General features: G+C 36.6%; 1 protein-coding gene across 2 annotated transcripts in view; it reads left to right on the forward strand.

The window, feature by feature from the left end:
- LOC106138847 (SH2 domain-containing protein 4A) overlaps nt 1-23,614 on the forward strand; it is a 39,235-nt gene extending 15,621 nt beyond the window's left edge. Inside the window, exons 3-12 of one of the 2 annotated variants that reach the window (XM_060948918.1) lie at nt 10,589-10,703; nt 12,648-12,764; nt 15,288-15,461; nt 16,067-16,288; nt 16,894-17,071; nt 18,343-18,456; nt 19,784-19,891; nt 20,320-20,370; nt 20,471-20,620; nt 21,865-23,614. In XM_060948918.1, coding sequence (XP_060804901.1) covers nt 10,599-10,703; nt 12,648-12,764; nt 15,288-15,461; nt 16,067-16,288; nt 16,894-17,071; nt 18,343-18,456; nt 19,784-19,891; nt 20,320-20,370; nt 20,471-20,620; nt 21,865-21,974 — 1,329 coding nt within the window. In that variant the 5' untranslated portion in view covers nt 10,589-10,598 and the 3' untranslated portion in view covers nt 21,975-23,614. Of the gene's footprint in view, nt 1-10,588; nt 10,704-12,647; nt 12,765-15,287; nt 15,462-16,066; nt 16,289-16,893; nt 17,072-18,342; nt 18,457-19,783; nt 19,892-20,319; nt 20,371-20,419; nt 20,621-21,864 lie in introns of both variants that reach the window. The other variant, XM_060948917.1, reaches the window with a different exon arrangement.
- The last annotated feature ends 81 nt before the right edge of the window (nt 23,615-23,695 follow it).

Raw genomic sequence — 23,695 nt, forward strand, 5'->3', positions numbered from 1 at the left:
TCTCAAATCTGTTTGTGTTTTGTGGCGACATATTATACGCCATTGTAAATAAATTAAAGGTTTAAGAAAACCACTTGACAGAATTTCGTCATAGTGCATCGTATTCTTTTCCTAAAACCCTTTTTTATTGAGGGAGTCGTGATTTTTTTTAGTCGGGATTAAATGCTAAATCGCATCTATTAAGGATCTTGCGGATTTTAGTGTTATACAACCTTCGACACAACATCGTCGGCAGCGTGGTTCCCCAGGCATAATGCATAACATCTAGCCTGGTGAAAGATCTTCCCTTTGGTGGTGGTACAGCCCGTATTATCGATTCTGCTACTTCACTCTGGGTATTACCTGCTGCTTTGCTCTCGTCATTAGTATTCCAAAAATTAACGTTAGACGATCGTGTCAATTCCTGTCGTGATCATTTTCAGGAAACTCTAAAGAGGCATTCAAATTCAGTGTATGTGAGATCGTTTCAAACAACCATAAGGCAATAATGTGGGAGAGACAGAGACAAAATAAGTTGTCAATTCCGATATTTTTTACGTCAAACCCGTATTATCTCTATCATTGTTGCAATTTTTTTTGTTTTAAATTTAAAAAAAAATTTAGTTGTCAATCTCAAAAAATCGAAATTACTATAAATTTACGACGCCACATCACGGACTTCCGTAACACCACGATACAACGCCACACATAATGGAAACCTTGAGAGCTGACCGACATCTGGTCCGCGGGTTTAAAGCAGAACCAATCGTGCGTTGTACGCCCTTACATCACACCGTTTTTGTTTAAGTACTTCGCACAAAGATGAATATTGATCTGGATCATGGATACTGGTGATGCCGTGTGGTTCCCGGCAGCAATATAAAAAAGAATAGGAACACTCCATCTCATTTCCCGTGAATGTCGTAAGAGGCGACTAAGAGATAGGCTTTTAAACTTGGAATTCTTATTTTGGGCGATGGACTAGCAACCTGTCACTTTTTGAATCTCAATTCTATCATAAAGCCAAGCAGCTAAACGTGGCCTGTCAGTCTCTTCAGGACTGTTGGCCCTGTCTACCCCGCAAGGGATATAGACGTGATAATATGTATGTATCATGGATACTAACAAATAGTAGTAATTCACGTAAGGTACTATAAGTTTTGTTGGCTTTAGTTGCTACTCGTAATAACTGTAATGTTTATCGATACTTCCCTATGTATATATTTTTAAATTCAAAATTTTCGAATGCACTGTTTTTTTTTATACGTGACAAATTACACAGATTGAGTTAGCCTCGAAGTAAGTTCGAAACATGTGTTACGAGATACTAACTCAACGATAAAAAATTAAATAATTAATATTTAGATAGATAAAAATCCTAGACCCAGAGCAAGCAGAGAAAGTTCGTTTCTCATCATGCCCTGACCGGGATTCGAACCCGGGACCTCCGGTGTCACAGACAAGCATATTAACGCTGCGCCACAGAGGCTGTCAACGGATTATATGGATTTTGGAAAAATATTGCAGCTAATTTATGCTCAAACATAGGATTCTTTTTGGACACTTTGACACGGAAGCTTATGCCTTAGCAAAATATAAGTATTTCTTTCTAGTTTGTATAGACATGTTTTTGTTGAGAACTTTCGTCCAACTTTACGAAATTTTGGCTTAGGTACGATAACTTTTTTTAATTGAAATATCTCATATTTACGGACTACAGAGCAAACAGTTGCAAATTAATTAAAATCACATATAACATAGATATTACAAAAATACCGCATACCACATTGAAACGGCAATATTAGGCGGAAGGAAATAATATGACATGTGTCTTTGATAGGACATTGAGGTACGTAGCATAGTCGACACGCCTATTTATTTATGTGTATGGTGTCGACCTTTCATATCAAACACCAGCTTTTGCCTTATACATAACCAAAGATAATATAAGTACTTATACCAAATGTGACTTTTGGATGTTTGTTCGTTGTGATAAATTTCTAGGTATTCGAAATGTGATGATCAAACTGTTTATTGCTTTTTCCTTTCTTATTAGCGATGGGATGTTACTCGTACTATTTGAATTTAAATTCCATTACAAAGCCATACAGTTGAATGTGGCCTTTCAGTCTTTTGAAGACTGTTGGCTCTGTGTACCCCGCAAGGGATATAGACGTAACTATATGTATGTATCTAAAGCGTCATGTAACTTTTTCTCTTGACTGTACCTACATACATACATGTCGATTAGCGCATGTTTTTCATCTTTATTGTAACATAAAACTCTGTGTTGTGAATGCTTTCCTATGAGATAATGCATCGCAATCTAGAAGCTGAGAATGAATGGAGGTTGCACGTTAAAATTAATGAAATTAATAATAGAGCTCTTGGAAATTACGTACATATTATTATATTATCATAGCAAGACCATTAATCAAATCAATAAATCAAAATCCAATGCAATACAAAACAATCCGACGCGCCAAGAAAGAAAATAATGAAGTTATGGAATAAGATTATAATTCAAAGGACGCAAGGGATATAGACGTGATTATATGAAAATTAAATTTCTTTTTTTTGTTCTCCATTTTAGATAAAGCCTTAGTTTTACATATATACATAATTATTACGCTCCTTTCCCGAAGGCTTTTGCGTGCTACAATCCCTGTACGCTTCTTTCGATTATTTGTTTTTATTTTTTAATAATTTGATTGCGTTTGAATCCTCAATCTATTGGTAAGTGGTGGTGGTGGTAAGCAAGTTGAGGCCTGAGGTGGTGCATGTAAGCTCAAATAATGCCATTTTACTCTTACCTTTAAATTCCCAAGTTGTATGTATCCGGGAAAAGAAAGAAAGCAACTTAGGAACTCTTAAGATTTTAATTCTGTAATTCTCTTACATTATATTTTTATAGTGCCGTGTGATTCCCGGGACCTATAGAAAAAAGAATAGAACCATTCCATCTCTCTCCCATGAATGTCTACCCTACAAGGGGTATAGACGTGATTATATGTATGTATATATTTTTTCTAAAAAGCATATTAGAATACTAGAAAAACATCCGAGATTCCAACTCTCACGGCGGGTATGTCTACCTGTCGACACTTGCAATCTCCATTTACGATTCTCAGCTCATTTCTATTCATTAGGTTGGCGAAGAGCGTCAGTAAAAGTAATCAAATCATGTGGTACCATTGTTCGCGGGATCGCGATCTTTCGTTCACATTATGTAGCTGATGATCGTGCGATGAAATCATTTAACATTATTTAATGGGCAAGTCGCAGGCGCAGAATTTCAGTGCGGAAATTAACCTTCAGATTTTATAACATTTTGTTACATAAACCCCCTACCTTTTTTGCAATGGTTTTGAATTGTATTTGACATTGTTTTGGTTCCTTGGCGACTTTAAAGTGTAAACACTTATTTTCATTTTTTATTTTAAACTGGACTCTCTTAGTCCATTTGTCTCTACCTCTTTGGCTTCATCACAATCAACTTTAGATAATTAAGATATTAAATAAAAATATACAGAATGGTCTCTGCCGCCTCTTGAGTGAAACAGTTATAAGTATTGTAAGATAGTGGATGATATTCACTCCTGGATCATGGTAACAGGCAACCCAGGAAGAATTGCTGCTAAAGGAGGACAAACACCAGAAGGATAGTGGAAATTTTTGGATATATATTAGGTTAATTTTTTTGGATAATCAAAGATCCCGTAGAAGCCAAACCCAGTAAACAGCATCGTTCAAAACGTAAATATATTCTCTTAATTATCCATGTCAGGAAAAAATTCTAACAGCATTTTCTAAAGCGGGAAAGTAGTCCACAGTTCTCACTACTATATCAAACCGTCCAGTTCAGACTAATGGTGTAGAATAGAAACTAACTGTGTGCCTAAAGAGGAGAGAAGATTTCCCTCGTTGGCCGATATTCTGGCCTAGTTTTTTTTTCTTAGAAAACATATTGCAAGAGACGCGATAATGCGGTTCAATTAAAGTTCCATAGAGTCTCGGGTTTATTTATTTCAATCGTTAACTATCCCAGTATAGGCAAGACTATCATTCTAACGGATAAAAAAAAAAAAATTATAAAATAGAGTTCTAGTTGTCCTATATGCCAAGTGGCCAGAACTCAAAATGTGGTGTGTGATTCGTCATTAAAAAGTAGACTTCAATTTGACTTCCAAACTCAAAAATTTTGATCGGAAAGGAATTATACATTGATAATTCATTTTTAAATAGCGTTTATTCTTGCGGAAAAGCAAAGGAATCTTAGTTTAAAGCAGCTATCATCTATGGTATCAAAAAATTAGTTTCTAATATCATAGTGCTCTTTTATTATTTAAACTTGTTGTTTAACCCTATACAAGCTGGTTGTACAAAGTAATAAGTTAATTAATGGTTAGTAAAACTGTTATAATGTCGTTATTAGCACAGAACAGTAGTTAGTTTCATGATAGCGTTTATTAAGTATATTCTCTCTTAAATTATAAGCACTCTTCGTAACATTCTTACTCCATATATTGGTCAATTGCTTGCAATTTCGCTATGTTTTTGTGTAATGCACATTGAAGTAACTTGAAGGACTTTTTAATACTATTTCTAATTACGACCCTCCAATTTAATACTTTATCTTAGTTTCCACACCTTCATATTTAGCCTTTCGAGTTCTAGAGTGAATGAAGCCACTTCAAGAAGATATAAAAATACGTTCTTAACCGCTGAGTTATGATGATTTAATCATATTCTTTTGTTTCATAATAACTCAAATACCTTCTTAAGTTTCCAATAACAGTTCGGGTGGGTGGTAGTGGTATAAAACGTGATCCGAGTAATAATAATGTCAGTCTGTCTGTGAGAACATGCGCTGTTTACTGCTTCGGTTAGCAAGGGATAAATTCAAAGTTCATTGACAGGCAGTACTCGGCGTTAAACAAAAAACTGGCATGGCAAGCCTAACCCACTCATACATTATTAAATTACGAAGCGAACTTTTTAACACGTGGTCGGGTTAATATTGCCAGGATTAAAAAAATGACGAATTTAATTCTTTAGTTTTTTTTTATTGCAAACTTAAACATTTAATTATTGTTGTTAAATTATAATGATTTTCTTTATAATCTAGTTTCAAAATTACACTTCTATATTTCCCGCCAACTACTCTATAAAAAAACTGGAAATACTTACTTCAATATGATTAGAATTCAATCTTATCATGTTCTTAACATAATAAATTCCGCACACGTTGTGAATATAAAATACTTGAACGAACTTTTTGAAGACAGAAATTACGATTATTTTATGTACCGCAGGTATTATTTTATGTTAAAATGTAACTATTCCACAGAAGACTCAAACTGACTATTCTACAACAAAGCACCTAAACTTTTGTCACATCTTATGGACTAGCCTCACAAACAATGAACAATTTCACGCGGGACTTGAACCCGTGATCTCTGAGACATAAAGCCGACTCATTCACCACTGAACCAGAAGACTCCAGTCTTTGCAACTTTCATTGCTGACGGCACATAATGTATGTAACGAGCTTACCGTAATTTCCATCACTAGAACAACATAACGGATTCGGCACGCGTTTACAAATACAATGTATTACATTTACACAAAACATTCAATGGATTCTTCTTTTTGTACTGTTTCAATAAATAAATACCGCTCAATAGTTTTTTTTCCAAAACAGAAAGTTTTTGACAGATTTTGATAAAATTTACCACAGAGACTAGACCTTTAGGAGTGATGACGTAAAATGTTGTTTTATATAAAAACCAAGTCTCGAACTTTGTGGATAGGCCAACTGTGTCAAAGACAAGCATAAAAATCTAAATAATGTAAGAAAAGACAACAGGAATGATGATATGACACGTGGTCACATACAATTTTCTTCGCAGCAATTAAATTGTAAGAAATTCAGAATTCAGATGCAAAATGATAAGGTTAGGGTGTCACAACCATTAGTAATACGACGTCACATTCACCAGGTAATCACCACTTCCATAATATTATGATATTCTCAATTCTATGACTATGTCACAAATACAACTCAGACTTTATTGGACCTACAACAGGTGAACTACATTTGCAAGTGATCCGTTGAGCCAAAATTAAATCAAGACTTGTTAATTGACTGACACTGATTCAGTGTAATGTTGGTGGTGATTTGACTTGTACAGTAATTGTGTTAATAGGTGGTAATTATTCGGTGGAATGTTTTGACTATGCTTTTAATTAGATCGGTCTAAAAAGATTATGCTCTTAATGGAGTTAGATTCACACTCTTTTATGGTTTTTGTACCCCTTTTTTAGGTCAGGAGCATCGTTAACTTGCAAGGTTTGTGGAATAGTATCGGTTCCTGTGGGTGCTAGCCTTTAATTGTTGCCCAGAATATTTTTGCGCACGAAATAAAAGTTTACAGATCGAGAAATAGGCAGAAAGGTATTCTTGGAGAGAAAAATCATGTATTAGTACACTATAAATACACTACGGGAACTCTGGGATAATAAGTAGCCTATGTGTTATTCTACCCACATACCAAATATCGTAATCGGTTTAGCAGTTTTTTCGTGAAAGAGTAACAAACATCCATGCTGACATCCTGACATACAAACTGTCGCATTTATAATATTAGTAGGATAGGATCTTCGTATAAAATATTACTTGGAATTGGTGATTTTTTTTACAAAATCATTTGGAAATATGAATGATAATTTTGCTTATCAACAAAACACAAGATGATGATGGATGAACCCACCACGAGAGAGAATTTAATACGATCTTGATCAGAAACTGATGCTAGGATGTGCAATATCTAGTGATACATACGACCAATTAGACTTTTTGTATCCTCATAATATAAGTTAGTACTAGAAAGGATAAAAAGTGAGAGGAACATGCCCTTGACATTTTTTGCGTAGGCGTTTACACTGCGCGCTTTCTTTGAGCAATGAGTAACGTTTGTTATGAATTAGCGGAGGTGTATGATGACACAAATCCAAGCTATGAAGCTAAGTATATAGTTTATTAAGCTAAAGTTAAGAAAAACTTTAGCTTAGTTGCTGATGTTGGATCGCGACGAAAAGGTAGTATTTTGACGAGTTGCATGGCAAATCTTTAATTACCTAAAAATATTATTTGTTTTAAGTAATTTCAACATTATTTGAAGATGTAATAAGCCATTGGATCAATATTATTTTATTTTAGTACTATTAAGGTTCTCAGTTGACCCTGTAAGTAGGTATGAGAAGGTTGGAATATATAGTCGTCTTCACTTTGTTATCATCTTTAGCTTCGTTATCTTTTTGTACCAAACGCATAATTTTCCAAGTATTCATATCTGTGTAAATCTCGACAGTTTTACTTTCAAAATTATCTTATTTGCTTATATCATGAACGTACTTTAGAACTCTAAAAAGGATACAAATAGACTTAAATCTGTGGCATGCACTTCGCTTGGCACCGACAAAGCACAATCGTGACTCGACTCCATTGCAACATGCAGTACTTAGCCACGTTTAAAAGTGAAGGTGAACAAAATGTCGACCTGATTGAGACTTAAGGGGAGTGCAATATTAGAACAATATTTGTTTAATAAGTAGCAGTTTTATAGACTGTCGGTGGTCGAACGGTGTAAAAAAGCATGACGCTGAATGTGGCACAGGTTCAAATCCTATTCGACCTTTTTGATCAGTTTGATTGCTAGCCGATGCTTTTGTGATGAAGGAAAATATTCAAACCTAAGAGTGAGGGGTGAGGATGGACCGGGTCTATCGACTAAATGAGTGTAGTAGTTTTGACTGTCACAGATATAAGAATGGGTATAAAAAAGCCATAGGCCTGGTAAACCAGGGTCAAGAAGAAACTAGATAACGGTAAATCACCCATCAGATGGACCGAGCGAGTCAAGGTAATAGTGGTTGCACCTGTGCTCTTGTGTGCAAGGAAGACAGCTTTGAAGGAAGAATTGAACGACCACGACCAGTTTGCCAAGAATGTAGCGAGTTACAAGAAGTAGAAATCATTTAAGAACGTTCGCACCCACGTCCCCTGTTAAGAAAGTATTTTGCCTTCAAAAAGTACATCAACGTAGAAATCACTTAAAACGTTAAGAAAATATTTTGCCTTCAAAAAATACATCAATGTCATTTTCAGCAGGGCAGTGCAGACAGACATACAAGTGTGGAATGCAACGCAATGCAATTCAACGAATTCCCGGTACGTGACTCGTCGCGATGAACTTTGATAAAATTACTGCGCACTGACACTTAAACATTAAGTTTATGAAACATCAAAGAACGTTTGTACTATTTGTAACACTATTAATATTTGAGCCTTTGAGGGCCAATTGTAATGTGCTTACTTCCGTGTCATTTCATAAAGTAGAATGATTTTAAAACGTTCTACTCGTAATTGCTTAAAATACTACTAAGTACTTCGTATATACTAATATTTTATTTGTTTATTAGTTCACCTGCATTGATCTGTAATTACCGTGTTCCCTATTCCTGTAGGAACTGCCAAAGAATTGCTATGGTCTTTTTAATAGTCTAAAATATATTCAAATAAATTCAAAGCTACCCTGTATAAGTTCGTAACATTATACAACTATTAATAATAAGTCTATTTGCAGCAACATACATTTCAATTTTCGAACGTATATGCTGCCAGCATGAATGAATAACAAACCAGCCAGTCCTAACACAAAAAAGAGCACATTAAAAAAAAGTCTATATTGTATTCAGTACGCAGCTTAAGAGTGCATGTAGCATGAATAATGCATGATTATCTTTGTCGCCGGATTCAAAGCGCACGAGTGTTGGTTTCTCGGAATGCTGTCAAAATAGCAACGTCTAGACTTGGTTATTTTCAGGCTATTAGCTTTTAGTTATTTTGTTCCTTTAAATAAGTCGCTGCGTTTCTGGTATGGCTTCATCAAATACGGCGTATCAGGTTTTTGTAGAGCTCCTTTTTTCTCTAACATCATAGTCAACTTAGTTTTTACATTTGGTATCAATGCTCGTGGCCTGCTGAAGACAAATTGGAATCATGTTGCCAAAAAAATAATAGTTCACCGTATTACCTACTAGTTTTTACAGCTTTTTGTCTATTAGTTTTCTATTAGGCTATCCACGGTTTTGGATAATAGACTTGCTTATACATAGAATCTATATTCTAATAAAGTTAATTTACACTTCTAAACTGATACAAAAATCTACAGAAGTTACCTAACCTATAAAATCTAAGAATTACTTCATTAGCTTATAATCATTAGAAATACATACAAAGGTATTAGCAGACTATTAATTCAATGACATAAGGTCACCAGGTATCAACAATAATGCATACGGAAACAGTAATGGAATGCAATTTGCCAATTATGCCATCATGATGGCCAGTGGAGCAATGTATGCGGAACCAATAATTATGTTATTCCACGTTAGACGACTTTCGCCGTCAACACAATACTCCATTTCCTGTCGAGATCTTAGTTTTAGAATAGAATAGATTTATTTTCAAAATTGGATACAAGGTATCACTTATTGACGTCACATCACTTAAATCTAATAACTACTGCCGCTTCCAAAGTGCATGTGTAGAAGAAGCGGCGGAACAAAATTCATGTTCATATCCTTAGTATTAGTCCCGGTTGCGTCCTTCTTAGATAGGCTATCTATGACCATGATCCAGTAGTGCGTTGTAAAGTCAGGAACTTACTCGAAAGGACTAGGCTTTGGTGGCGTAACTAGATATCACTACATAATATAAAGCAAAGTCGCTTTCCTCATTTGTCCCTATGTCTGTATGTACTCGTATGTATGTATGCTTAGATAAAATTTTATAGTTGATAGAGTGAGTATAAATATAGTGCGAAGCCGGGGCCGGGTATATTCTAAATATACTATTATATTATTATATATATGACTAGCGACCCGCCCCGGCTTCGCACGGATGCACAGCCGATACTAAATATATCTCTAAGCGGCTAAGTCTTGCTCACTTCGCAACGGGCCGTGCAGCAGAAATCGTATTTTAATTTCACCACAACTTCAAAACCAAACGTCCAATTTTAATCATTCAAAGACCAAATATTATCTACATAAACTGTACTTATTGATGAAATTATTTATTTTGATAAGGATTAATAGCATGAGTAAAAAAAAACGCGTTTAAATGTAGACCAAAAAAAATTCAAGTTTTTTAAATAAATTAAAATGTGGTTGTTGTGCCTCACTCGACATAGATAGGTATAGTGTGTCGCGGATTTTTTTGTAGATATTTATAAGATCTACAATTAATTAGAACATTTTATGGTTCTATCTTTTGTAGTTTAGGCAGCGTACGCAAAATAAGTAACTATTTGGTTGATTTTTTTCAGTTTGTATCCGAAAAATCCAATTATATTACTATTTTTTTCCAAAATAAAATATAGTCTATGTTACTCGTGGATAATGTAGCTTTCGAATGGTGAAAGAATTTTTAAAATCGGTCCAGTAGTTTTTGAGCCTATTCATTACAACCAAACAAACAAACAAACAAAGTTTTCCTCTTAATAATATTAGTGTAGATAATAAAACTTTCTCATCTTTCCAGGGCCGTCACGATGTTGCAGCAGATCCTGCGGGACATGTGGGTGGACCCCGAGATCCTGGCTGAGCTGGACGAGACCCAGAAACAGACTCTATTCTGCAAGATGAGAGAGGAACAGGTGGGAATTTCTATCACTACATAGTATAAAACAAAGTCGCTATTTTAGTCTGTTTGTCTGTATGCTTAAATCTTTAAAATTACGCAACGGATTTTGATGCGGTTTTTTGTAACAGGTAGAGTGATTCAAGAGGAAGGTTTTTATGTATAATAACATTTATAATTTTGCACCCCCCCCCTAATTGAGTACCCCCCCCCCCCCCCCACTCATGTATCAAAGTCATAAGTAGATTTTCAAGTCTGATAATCAGTCAAAATGACTCGTATGTAATTCTTATCTTATTAGTGTAAGCAACCCATAAGTTATAAACCTCTATTTGCATATTTTAATTTTAACTCAGTAAGTCTTAATTTTTTCTCGATAAATTGATTCAGTATACTAAACGCGATCAAGATTTTCACAGTTTCGGTTCATTTCACAAATAATTAAGGACCATTACATTTATTTTGAGCTGAATAAATTAGGCGTGAATGAATTGGCAATTTTATTCAATGTTTCGGATGTAATTACTTCCTAAACATGGAAGCTTGATTGGTTTTATTTCCAAATATAGTGGTATTTTTGTCATCAGATTGCATTAGTTTCACATTGTTTTATAATTTTTCGGTTTTAATACAAGTCCTTCTAATTATTTATTATTTCCTCAATCGTTGTATCTCAGTTCTATCATTAAGCCTAACAGCTGAACGTGGCCTATCATTCTTTCAAGATTGCTGGCTCTGTCTACCCCGCAAGCGATATAGACGTTATTTTACGAATGAACGATTGAATTCACTAATCGCATTAAGCAGATTGTATTCCTGAGTCTTTTAAATTACTGTCATCTCGCGACTTTTATTTTTAAATTGTTAACATGAAAAATACCTATGACATTTTTCAATTCCTAATATTAAATTAATTTTTGTTGAATTTAAAATATTTATTAATTCACAATACTTACTACTTAGTCCTTGGTATAATGGCGTAATCTTCCTTTGCTAACTATATTTAAACACCATAAAAAAAGGTAGTTCTCAGTTCGACTTGCACGTATGTATGTTTGTCCGCGATTATCTCGCGTTTCGCTGAACCGAATTTGTAGCAATTTTCAGGAAAGTGTTTATTACACTTATGGCGTTTTAGAATTTTAACCGACTTCAAAAAAGGACGATGTCGTTTAGAGGCGGTTCTCTTTTAAATACGCTCATAAAAACTGCAGCGCGGTTCAATGCATCTAGTATTCATGTTTCCTCATAGCGTAACCTGCACTAGCGCGACTCGAATAAGGTATAATTGCATTCGTTCGTTTTTTTCCTTTCCTAGTAATGCATCGTAACAGTCTTTTGTTTTTTTTCTACTACTACATATTTATACTTCTATACAATATATCTATAGGTACAAACTTCCATATTAATGTTGCGAAGAGTAAAGATTTAGTATTTTTTTTATTGAATATATTCTAAATAATTCTATATGTCGTGTGGTTCCCGGCACCATTAGAAAAAAGAATAGGACCACTCCATCTCTTGCTCATGGATGTCGTAAAAGGCGACTAAAGGATAGGCTTTTAAACTTGGGATTCTTCTTTTAAGCGATGGGCTAGCAACCAAAGATAGAATCGAGATTCAAATAATGACAACTATTTGAATCTCAATTCTATCTTAAAGCCAAATAGCTGAACGTGGCCTATCAGTCTTTTCAAGACTGTTGGCTCTGTCTACCCCGCAAGAGATATAGACATGACATAGACATATGTATTTGTTGTTTTTTTTTTTTATTTTGTTTTACTTTAAATTTATTTTAACATGGTAGCAATCAAAACCAGAGATATTGATAGAATAATACATGACATAAACATATGTATGTTATTTTTTTATTTTGTTTTACTTTTTATTTTATTTTAACAACAGTAGCAATCAAAACCAGAGAGATTGATAGAATAATATTAAATTCGTCTGTTCTCAGGTCCGTCGATGGCAGGCCTGGGATCAGAAATTGAGCAAGGACGACGACAGGCCCAAACTCCAGAAAAATGGCAAGAAACAGGTGCAGTTCATGACGGGGGAGGACGGGGAGCCGTGGGTAAGTGTGGCCACTTACGTACATACATACATGTATGATATCACGTCTACATCCCCTGCGGGGTAGACAGAGCCAACAATTTTGATAGGACTGATTGGCCACGTTCAGCTGTTTTACATAATGATAGATAGAATTAAGATCCAAATAGTGACAGGTTGCCAGCCCTACGTTCCCGGCATCAATAAAATAAAGAATAGGACCACGCCATCTCTTTCCCATGGATATCGTAAAAGGCGACAAAGGGATAGGCTTATAAACTTGGGATTCTTCTTTTAGGCGATGGACTAGCATTTTGATAAGCCTATTTCTTATCTGTGGTTATTTAAAATTATTAAGTTAATTTGAAGCTAAACTTCCTACGCTCATTAGTTCTGACTATGCGTTAGTTACTTATTTACATACGTACATATATCGCGCCTCTCTCCGGGAGGGGTAGGCATAGACATCTTCTCACTTGCCATTATCACTACATACTTATTTCGCATCATCCATATCCAATGACATTAACTATAGAAATCTTATTTTTTTACTCCTCGAACTCGAACACATAACCTATGCATGTCAAAGAGTACTGCGTAACCATAATGCCATCGTCTGTTGATAATTACTGGCGAAAACTCTTAGAAATTGATCTCAACTCAGTGTTTTCCTGGATGTGATAATTATTTTACATGTCATGAATATATTTGGCAAAATTAAAGACCTTATCGGATGCCTGTTTGATATATAGCCTTTTGGAATGTATAATGCATAAGTTATTGTTAGCTCTTAAATATAAGAAGAAAAAGTTTTTAAGAAAATTTATTTAAGAATGTCTAAAGGCTAACACTTAAGGGCACTAAACCTGTATGGCGATTTCTGTCCGTTAAAAAATACTTTCATTAGATACATATCTATAATACTCTCTTGCTTATACATATATACACAACAATTTTCATCACCCAATGTTAACATTAAAGATGATTTAACAAATGAGTGTGACATTGAAAGCTTTTGTAAGTTGACGGCCGAAGTCGGGTCGTGATTCAAGTAGGTCAATCGTGTTTACTTTGTAGGCTCTTCTTATTGGTAGCTTCTGACTACTTTTGACTTCATGTAAATATTATTAATTTACACTAATTCTATTGTTAAAATCTTGTGTGATTTGTTTTTGATGTGTACAAAAATATGTAATGTATGTAACATTACGTCTTTATTCCTTACGAAGTGGACAGAGCCCACAATCTCGACAAGACTGGAAAGCCACGTACAACTGTATGTCTTAAGAATGGAATTGAGATTCAGATAGTGACAGGTTTCGCGCGGGAACGGGAATTGTGGTGATTTTTCGTTTTACGCGGACGGAGCTGCGGTCATCCACTAGTTTTAAATAAACCAAGTAACAAAAGAGCCTAACCATATGGATAAATAAATTAATAACCTTTTCATTTATAGAAATACCTATTAGTATCTATGAATTAGGTTCAATGTAGTTTTTCTTTGTAACTTTTTCATTAACCAACGTTAGTTTTATGTTTTAACGTAATTGCTTACCAGTAGCATTTTGGGTAGATAGGTATTATCAATTATCTTTCATTAAATCAACTTGTCTCAACGTGGCCTTTCAGTGTTTTCAAGACTGTTGGCTCTGTCTACCGCTCAAGGTATATAAACGCGTGACTGTAGATGTATGTAGTCAACTAATCCTTTGGCTAAAATTACTAAATACGGTCCAGCCTACCGGAAGCAATAGATTTTGCCTTTAGGAAATTGTTTATTGTGAATGACAGAGAAGTGAAGGTTATGTTTTCATTGTTCCACCTCAGTGACCTTGTGACCACTGGCTTTCTTGTTTTTGGCGGGTCATACGATCTTTGACATACATACCTTCGGTAGGTTGCTGTTTACCTCCATACACATTTATTACATCTCCTTTATTAAGTACTACCTGTCAGTACCTTGGTACCTGTCACTATTTGAATCTCAATTCTATCGTTAAGACAAACAGCTGTCTTTTTAAGATACATACATACATACATAAAATCACGCCTCTTTCCCGGAGGGGTAGGCAGATACTACCTCTTTCCACTTGCCACGATCTCTGCATATTTCCTTCGCTTCATCCACATTCATAACTCTCTTCATGCAAGCTCGGCGGTTTCGGGTACTTTTTACTTTTTAAGATTGTTGGCTCTATCTACCTCGCAAGGGATATAGACGTGATTATATGTATATACATATGTTATTAAGTTCTAGCTATTAAACTAGTATTGCCCGCGTTCGTTCGAAAATTTTGTAAAAAATTGATGAAGGGACTTCATTAATAACCCAATTGTTGTTTAGGCAGAAATTACTTACAACCAACAATACATTACGTGTTATTCCCTTACGGGGCAGACAAAGTCTTTAAGCTCAAAAAGAAATGACTATGACCGTCTTCAGCTTCAAGTCGTCCGCTTCACGAACGAAATTGACTTGAATGCAAAATGACTTGAACGAAATGAAATTGAATTGATGGACTGGACGGGAATGATTTAATTCCAGGTATGGGTAATGGGCGAGCACCCGGATGATAAATCTATAGAGACCATCCTAGCTGAGGAGGCGAGACAACGGGCGCTGGCGCAGGCGCGGGAAGAGGCGCACCAGCTCAGGAAATCTGTGGAGAAGGAGCTCACGCAACTCATAGACTACAAACCGTTGGATAGTTTGGAACAGGTAAGAGATACAATTAAGACTTTTAACATCTTTTTGCCACGACTTTGATTTGTCTATTGTTAGTTTTTTTTATCGGTGGACCGGACCATGGGAGATTAGAATTATTATTAGAGTTAGATATAGTATTTGTAGAGAGAAATAAAAGCTTATTTATTTATATGCTTATTTAGCCGGTGACTTTTAACCTAATGTCACGATTAGTCACGCGGATTAAGCGAAAAATATTTTTCATTGTACTTACGGTAATTACCTAAGTAACTTTTTCGAATTTTTTGGTAAAATATGTACCTACTAAAATACTTTATACGTCGTATATTAGCTGTCCCGGCAAACATTGTTTTACCATATAAATATATATTTATAATTTTTAAGAAATTTCTAGTTAAAAAAAAATGATAAGGGTGGACAACCCTTATCACTAAGGTATGAAAAATAGATGTTGGCCGATTCTCAGACCTACTTAATATGCTCACAAAATTGAATGAGAACCGGTCAAGCCGTTTCGGAGGAATACAGGAATGGACATGGTGTCACGAGAATTATATCTTATAAGCGATTCGATAATCGAAAGGAGTCTGTAAAAATTTACAATTCATCTGTTTCAGACGTTCGACATATCTCCGAAGACTATAGACCCATTAGAGGACACCCTGGAGATTTACTGCACAGTGGATGACCTGAGACAGAGGATCGAAGCCCTGGAGCCAGAAGTCAAGATCTCGGACAAGAAGGACAAAGAAGACTACTGCAATGACAATCTGAAACTGGACTTAAATAAGAACACTTTGCATTTCAACTTCATTGAAGGGAAGAGGGATGTTTTGCAGGTAATAGTTATTTGAAAAGTATCTATTACTTTGAAGTAAGAATTTATGGTAAAAGGAAAGATAAAGAATGTATGGCTGGCCGTGATTATGGCAACTGGATGTGCTACTATGACCAAATAAAAGTTAGGTTCATATATAATCACGTCTTTATCCCTTGCGGGGTAGACAAAGTCAGTAGTCTTGAAAAGATATTCCACGTTCAGGTGTTTGGCGTAGTGATAGAATTGGGATTAAAATAGTGACAAGTTGCTAGCTTCTCGTCTAAAAGAAGAACCTCAAGTTTATAAGCTTATATCTAAGTCATGTCAGTGTCTCAGTCAAGATATAGATTATACATCTTCATATTGAGTATAGGTACTTATATATGATTGAATGTCCAGTAGCTTGCATGAAGAGAGTTATTAATGTGGATGAAGCGAAGGAAGTATGCAAAGATCGTGGCAAGTGGAAAGAGGTAGTCACTGCCTACCCCTCCGGGAAAGAGGCGTGATTTTATGTATGTATGTATGTCCAGTAGATTTTATTTGAAACATACTGGTGTCTATTAACTTATACTTCAAACTTTTTTAACAACCGGCTTGTGTTCAACAACGTAATAATTGCAGGAGCTGGGCATTCCAAGCAGCGGCGACGGCGTGAGCAACCGCGTGGCGGCGTGGGAGCGGCGCGTGGCGGCGGCGCGCGCGGGCGACATCCTGCGCGGGCTGCGGGCGCGGCGCGCGCGCACGCTGCGGGACGCGCAGCTGCACGCGCAGCACGACGACCGCGCGTGGAGGGAACAAGGTGTCTGTTGCGTTTCTACCATCCATCCATACGTATTGTAGCGGGAGCAATGATTCGTTCGACCGCCACCAAAGGGAAGATCTTCCGCCAGGCTAGGTGTGACGCCTGGAGAACCGCGCGACAGACGATGTTGTGTCGGAGGTTGTATATATAGCTCCAATCCGTCAAATCTTTGTAATCGCGATTTAGATTCTTCGCTGCTATTCGTCGCGATGATTGACAGTAGTTGTTTGATTGGATGTTGTGACGAGTGGCGTAGAGATGTCGCCACATATATCATCACGTTCAAATTCAAATATTGACAGGTTGCTAGCCCATCACCTGAAAGAAGAATTCCAATTTAATAAGCCTTTTTTGGCTAGTAAATTGTATTTCTTATGTCGATCGTTCTGTGTGATATCTGTTCTTTGCGGGGTAGATGAAGAGAAAAGGCACAAGTCTCGAAGGCTATACGTTAGTATGCGCATGCGCCCTGACGGCGCGAGGTGGACATTATGCGCGGATTGTGGGCGCGCAGCTGTTAACATGTTTGGGTTTTCGTTTAGCAGGCTGTTTTTAAACAGCACACGTTAATTTTATAGATTCTAACTTATTATATTTATACATACATACATACATATGGTCACGTCTATATCCCTTGCGGGGTAGACAGAGCCAACAGTCTTGAAAAGACTGAATGGCCACGTTCAGCTATTTGGCTTAATGATAGAATTGAGATTCAAATAGTGACAGGTTGCTAGCCCATCGCCCAAAAAAGAATCCCAAGTTTGTAAGCCTATCCCATAGTCGCCTTTTACGACATCCATGGGAAAGAGATGGAGTGGTCCTATTCTTTTTTGTATTGGTGCCGGGAACCACACGGCTATGCCGGGAACCACACGGCTACTTATTATATTTCCCTACTAAAATTTACCTATTATGTGTACGACACATAATGTCGTGTGATTCCCGACATCAAGAAAAAAAAGAACACGACCACTTATGTGTGTCAGAATCACCTCTTTCGCATGGATGCCATTAAGAGGCGTCTAAGTGATAGACTTTTGATTTTTTTTAACTTGCTATTCTCATATTAAGCGATGTGCTAGCAACCTGACACTAATTGGATTTCAATCCTATCATTAAGCCAAGCCTGTCAGCTCTGTCTAGTCTTGTCAGCGGAAAGTGGTATTTAGTAAGCTCTGTCTTCCCTTCAATGAACATTGTCGTGATCATATGTATTTATTTACTTATTTCTATGATATTTATTCATTAATATGTTCTTGTTACAGAGCGGAAAGCCAAAGAGGCCGAGGCAGCGATGCGCGCGATCGCCCGCGAGGCGCGCGAGGCGCACCGCCGCAGCGCCGACCTCCGCGACTGCGCGCCGCCGGAGCAGCCGCAAGGTACGGCCGTATGATATATACATACATATATACTATATACATACGGTCACGTTTATATCCCTTGCGGGGTACCTAGACAGAGCCAATAGTCTTGAAAGGACTGAATGGCCACGTTCAGCTGTTTGGCTTAACGATAGAATTGAAATTCTAATAGTGACAGGTTGCTAGCCCATCGCCTATAAAAGATATCCCAAGTTTGTAAGCCTATCCCTTAGTCGCCTTTTACGACATTCATGGGAAAGAGATGGAGTGGTCCTATTCTTTTTTGTATTAGTGCCGTGAACCACACGGCACTGTATTGGTGTCGGGAACCACACGGCACAATATGATATATATGAGCAAATAATGGCCTCTGTGGCGTATCGGTTGTCTGTGACACCGGAGGTCCCGGGTTCGAATCCCGGCCAGGGCATGATGAGAAAAGAACTTTTTCTGATTGGCCTGGGTCTTGGATGTTTATCTGTATAAGTATTTATTATATAACATAGTATCGTTGAGTTAGTATCTCGGAACACAAGTCTCGAACTTACTTCGAGGCTAACTCAATATATTTAATTTGTCCTGTACATATTTATATTATATTTATATATCCAAAGAAACTCTCTTCGTACTTGGGTTATTGTCTTGAGAGAGCACTTAAATCAAAAACCGCAAATGTCCTATTTGATCTCAATGTTGACAGGCAAGGTCATTTACCTTTGTGAAATAGATCAAATTGGAGGAGGGTTATGTGGTACATAGTGGCACAAAAGATATAGAAGAATCATCAGTATCAGAGTCGCAAAATCTGAAAAGACAAAGACGGATAGGTAATCTAGAATAACATACGTCATTGGACAATATTCGAATCTCATTTCTATCATGAAGCCAAGCAGCGGACCGTGGCTATAAGTATTTTCAAGATTGTCAGCTCTGTATACCCCGCAAGGGATATAGACGTGTTTACATGAATGTATGTAAATAGATTTTGTTATAAAAAATATGACCAATATATCTAATTTAAGACTGATGATTTTTCCTATTGGTGCCGTGTGGTTCCCGGCACCAATACAAAAAAGAATAGGACCACTCCATCTCTTTCCCATGGATGTCTTCAAAGCCGACTAAGGGGTAGGCTTATAAACTTGGGATTCTTCTTTTAGGCGATGGGCTAGCAACCTGTCACTATTTGAATCTCAATCCTATCTTAAAGCCAAATAGCTGAACGTGGCCTCATCAGTCTTTGCAAGACTGTAGCCTCTGTCTACCCCGCAAGGGATATAGACGTGATTATATGTATGTATGTATGTTAAGACTGATTTTTAAGCTGGTTATTTTGGATTTCCAGCCGGTACACCACCAAGCCAGGAGGCGGTGCTGGAGTGGTTCCGCTCCCAGGAGCTGAAACGAGGAGTCGGAGTGGACGAGCACAACAAACCTGCGGAGTGGTTTCATGGTAACTTCGTTCATCTTTTTTACAGAAAATAAAAAAAAAGGCCTTTAAATAGATTATGCCGTGTGGTTTGAAAAACTGTGCCTTTTGCCGTGTGATTCCCGGCACCAATAGGAAAAAGAATAGGACCGCCCCATCTCTTTCCCATGGATGTCGTAAAAGGCGACTAAAGGATAGGCTTATAAACTTGGGATTCGTCTTTTAGCCGATGGGCTAGCAACCTGTCACTATTCGAATCTCATTTCTATCATTAAGCCAAGCAGCTGAACGTGGCCTATTAGAATAATATATTTCAGTATTTCCAAGATTGTCGGCCCTGTCTACCCCGCAAGGGATATAGACGTGATTATATGTATGTATGTAAATAGATTTTGTTATAAAAAATATGACCAATTTTCACTCTCTATTACTCAGGATCATTCTTGTTTAAGGTCTAATAACCCGTTCAGACGCTGAGAATCTTCTGTCTTCTCAACCAGAAGGCTATGACCAATCTTTACTCTCTATTACTCAGGATCATTCTTGTTTAAGGTCTAATAACCCGTTCAGACGCGGAGAATCTTCTGTCTTCTCAATCAGAAGGCAGCTTCCTAGTGCGTCTTTCTCAAAAAGTATGGGGGTACGCCATCTCCTATCGCGCGGCGACTCGCTGCAAACATTATCTGGTGGAAGCTTTACCTGAGCCAGGGTACCGGCTGCTGGGCGCCTTGCAGACCACTCATGATAGCTTGGGTGAGTTACATAGATATAACATTCATTTGATGCAACTGAAATATGATGATGTTACAAGTTTCCTAAGAAAATACTGTGATTTTGACAAAACGTCCTGGATTTAGGGGTTCGGTTACACGATTGTTCAGAGTAGCTTGAATGAGATGGAAAAACCATCTATTAGCCGATTCATTGGCGTCCTCCGCAATGAATCGGTTAGCATTTATTAGGTAAGGTAACTAGTACTATGAGACCTGAAACTAATAAGAAGACCTGAAGGTCTGAGATAAATAATGTAAGCTTTACCTGAGCCAGGGTACCGGCTGCAGACCACTCATGACAGCTTGGGTGAGTTACATAGATATAATATTCCTTTGAAGCAACCAAGTTTTCAAAGGTTTAGGTGAATTTTGAGAAAACGTCCTGGATTAAGGGCTTCGGTCTCAAGTTGGTTCAGGGTAGCTTGAATGAAATGGAAAAACCATCTATTAGCAGTTATTCGGTAAGGTAACTAGTACTATGAGAGCTGAAGGTGAGATAAATAGTGTAAGGTTTACCTGAGCCAGGGTACCGGCGCCTTGCTGACCATCCATGACAGCTTGACAACTCCAGTTTTACGGTAATAGGTGATGCTTGGGCTTCTACCTATGGTGAGGACGAAAATGGTTCCAATGACACCGATACCAATGATGAAGGAATACAGGGTGACATTTAAAACAACTGCATCCTTTTAAACATAGACTATACTCATGCTTCTGAGCCGTATGAGGCTATTTTTTATATTTAAATTAAACGTCATCATTTTCACATTTAAAAAACCCTCAAAAACTACTTCACGCGCTTTAATAAAGACCAATACTACATAAAGAAATTAAAACTTAACATGTAAATAAATGTCTGAAAAATAAATTATTTTTCTAGTATCGAGATCAAGTAAAGTACAGAGTTGTCGAGATCGCTCAAATGAATGAATTGTGGCGTTGACCTCTGAATCTTACGCGTCGCTTTTCCGCCAGCCGGGGTGATATGACGTGTTTAGGATCGTGGATTTTGATACTTTTATTTTTTTTCGTACTTTCTGAAATATGAACCGATATTTTTCTTTTAACGTTTTTAAATATCCTTTAGATGAGTACACTTAACAGTTAAATTTATGAAATTGAATTAAAAGTCACCCTGTAGTGAAAATTGTTTTGATGTGAAGTGGATCTTTCATCATCTCTGCAGCACTACAGTTGATTAAAATTTATGTTTATTTATTCCAGCTGATCTCATCAAACACCACAAATCTGTTGCTATCACCGAGGGCGGTGGCGAGATTCTGCGCACTCCCGTCCGCCCCGAACAACCCCCGCAAGAACTCGCTACAAAATAGATTCACCACAACATTATCAAATTACAATATATTCAGCTACTACATGTTTCAGAAGATTATCCTAATAGTTTTGCCAACTTTCTGAGTGACAAATGATGTAATTTTGATTTTTCTAAACATTCTATGAGTTTTAGATCACCTTCATTTCATGAGCAAAAGTTTTTGGATTTAAATACAACCGATGTTGTATCACTTCGTTCAGATCGTCTAGATAACCTTTTTTATCAGAGCAGTCATAGTTTATAAGATATATTCATTTTTATATTACTTTTCTGCCTTATGTTTGTACAAACAAAACAATATTTTTATGAATAGGCATGTCTTTCTATTCCGAAGTCCACCTAAAAAGTGCACCTAGTTGGACTACGGAAGTTTAAAAAAAGACAATAAGAAAAACGGTGCTTAGTAATTCGAATATTTAGGAGATGATCTCGATAACAGTTCGATTAAATTGTTCTTAAAAAGTAAAAGAGATTTATGTAGTGCACAGAGCAAGGTTGCCATGCCTTCGGCGGGCGTTTCTAACTCTGTGGTGAGGCTGCTTCATTTTTAAGAGTTGTATGCCAAAGTCCTTACAAATTGAGTGCAAATGTTTTGATAGACGTGTTTTGTAAAATATTGCGAATTATGAAAATATTTTTGATTTTTCCATAAAAAAATCGTAGAAGTCGAATCTTCCATTGAAATGTTTGTATCATCCTAAATTTTCAAGACAAAGACGGATTTTTTTAGAGCAGGTCAAATTATTTTACAATACGTTTATTTGGTGAAAAATTTTCATTATGCTTCTAAAAATATTTGTGCTCAATTTGTGTGGTCTCAGTATAGTCTGGTCGCTAATGTAATGTTTAATTATAATTATTTTGCATGCATTTTTAAGTTAATATGAATAAGAACAAATTCACTGGTAAGTAGTAACTATTTATTGTGATAATTTACCAATCTCTGTACACATCGCTGTATTTGTGTGCTTTTAAATAAAATTCCGATTATAAGCCAAAGTATTTGAAGGGTAACTCAGTTTTGATATATTTTGCTGGGAGGCTGATGCCGTAATCAACGCTGCTATGAAGCCATCTGGTGGCTGTAATCTTCCCCTATAATGTATTTTATAATACCTATACTTATACCTATAAATTTAGTCAGAACGATGTGACGTCCCACTGCCAAGTCGGGCATCGAACTATATCATAAACCCTTAAAAAAAGAGTAAGTGATCCATTGTCTGCACGCTACCACAGAAACAGCGGTCATTGCTAGAAAACAGTTTTTGTTCTTCAAACCTTGACAATGTTCTAGCATAAGCAATTAATCTCAGACGAATCTACCAGTTGTCTCCGAGAATTGTTTCTCCTGTGGACTGATGATCAACAGGACGATTCGCTTAATATCTCCTTATCAAAGAAGCCTCCTTGCGAACATTACCAAAAGTGCAGCTAGCTCTTACTCTAAAGTGCAATTGACAACGGAGTTCAAACCTTCTTTCGTTAAAGTTAAGTTCTGTTATTGCTTAAAACGATGTGTATGCCATTTGTCGTTCGTAGAACAAAATAAATCTATGTAGAATTAGTTTCAAGTCATCAGAATTTGTATAATACCTATATTTTAGTTTTAAACTGCCAATTAAAATGTATAGAATATCTTTTGTTTTATTTACACTTTATACTATTTTTTAAAAGACTATTTCGGATTTCAAAAATCAAATGCGTTGCTGTATATTT

This window comes from Amyelois transitella, chromosome 17, assembly GCF_032362555.1.
Source record: "Amyelois transitella isolate CPQ chromosome 17, ilAmyTran1.1, whole genome shotgun sequence".
NCBI classification, from domain to species: Eukaryota; Metazoa; Arthropoda; class Insecta; order Lepidoptera; family Pyralidae; genus Amyelois; species Amyelois transitella.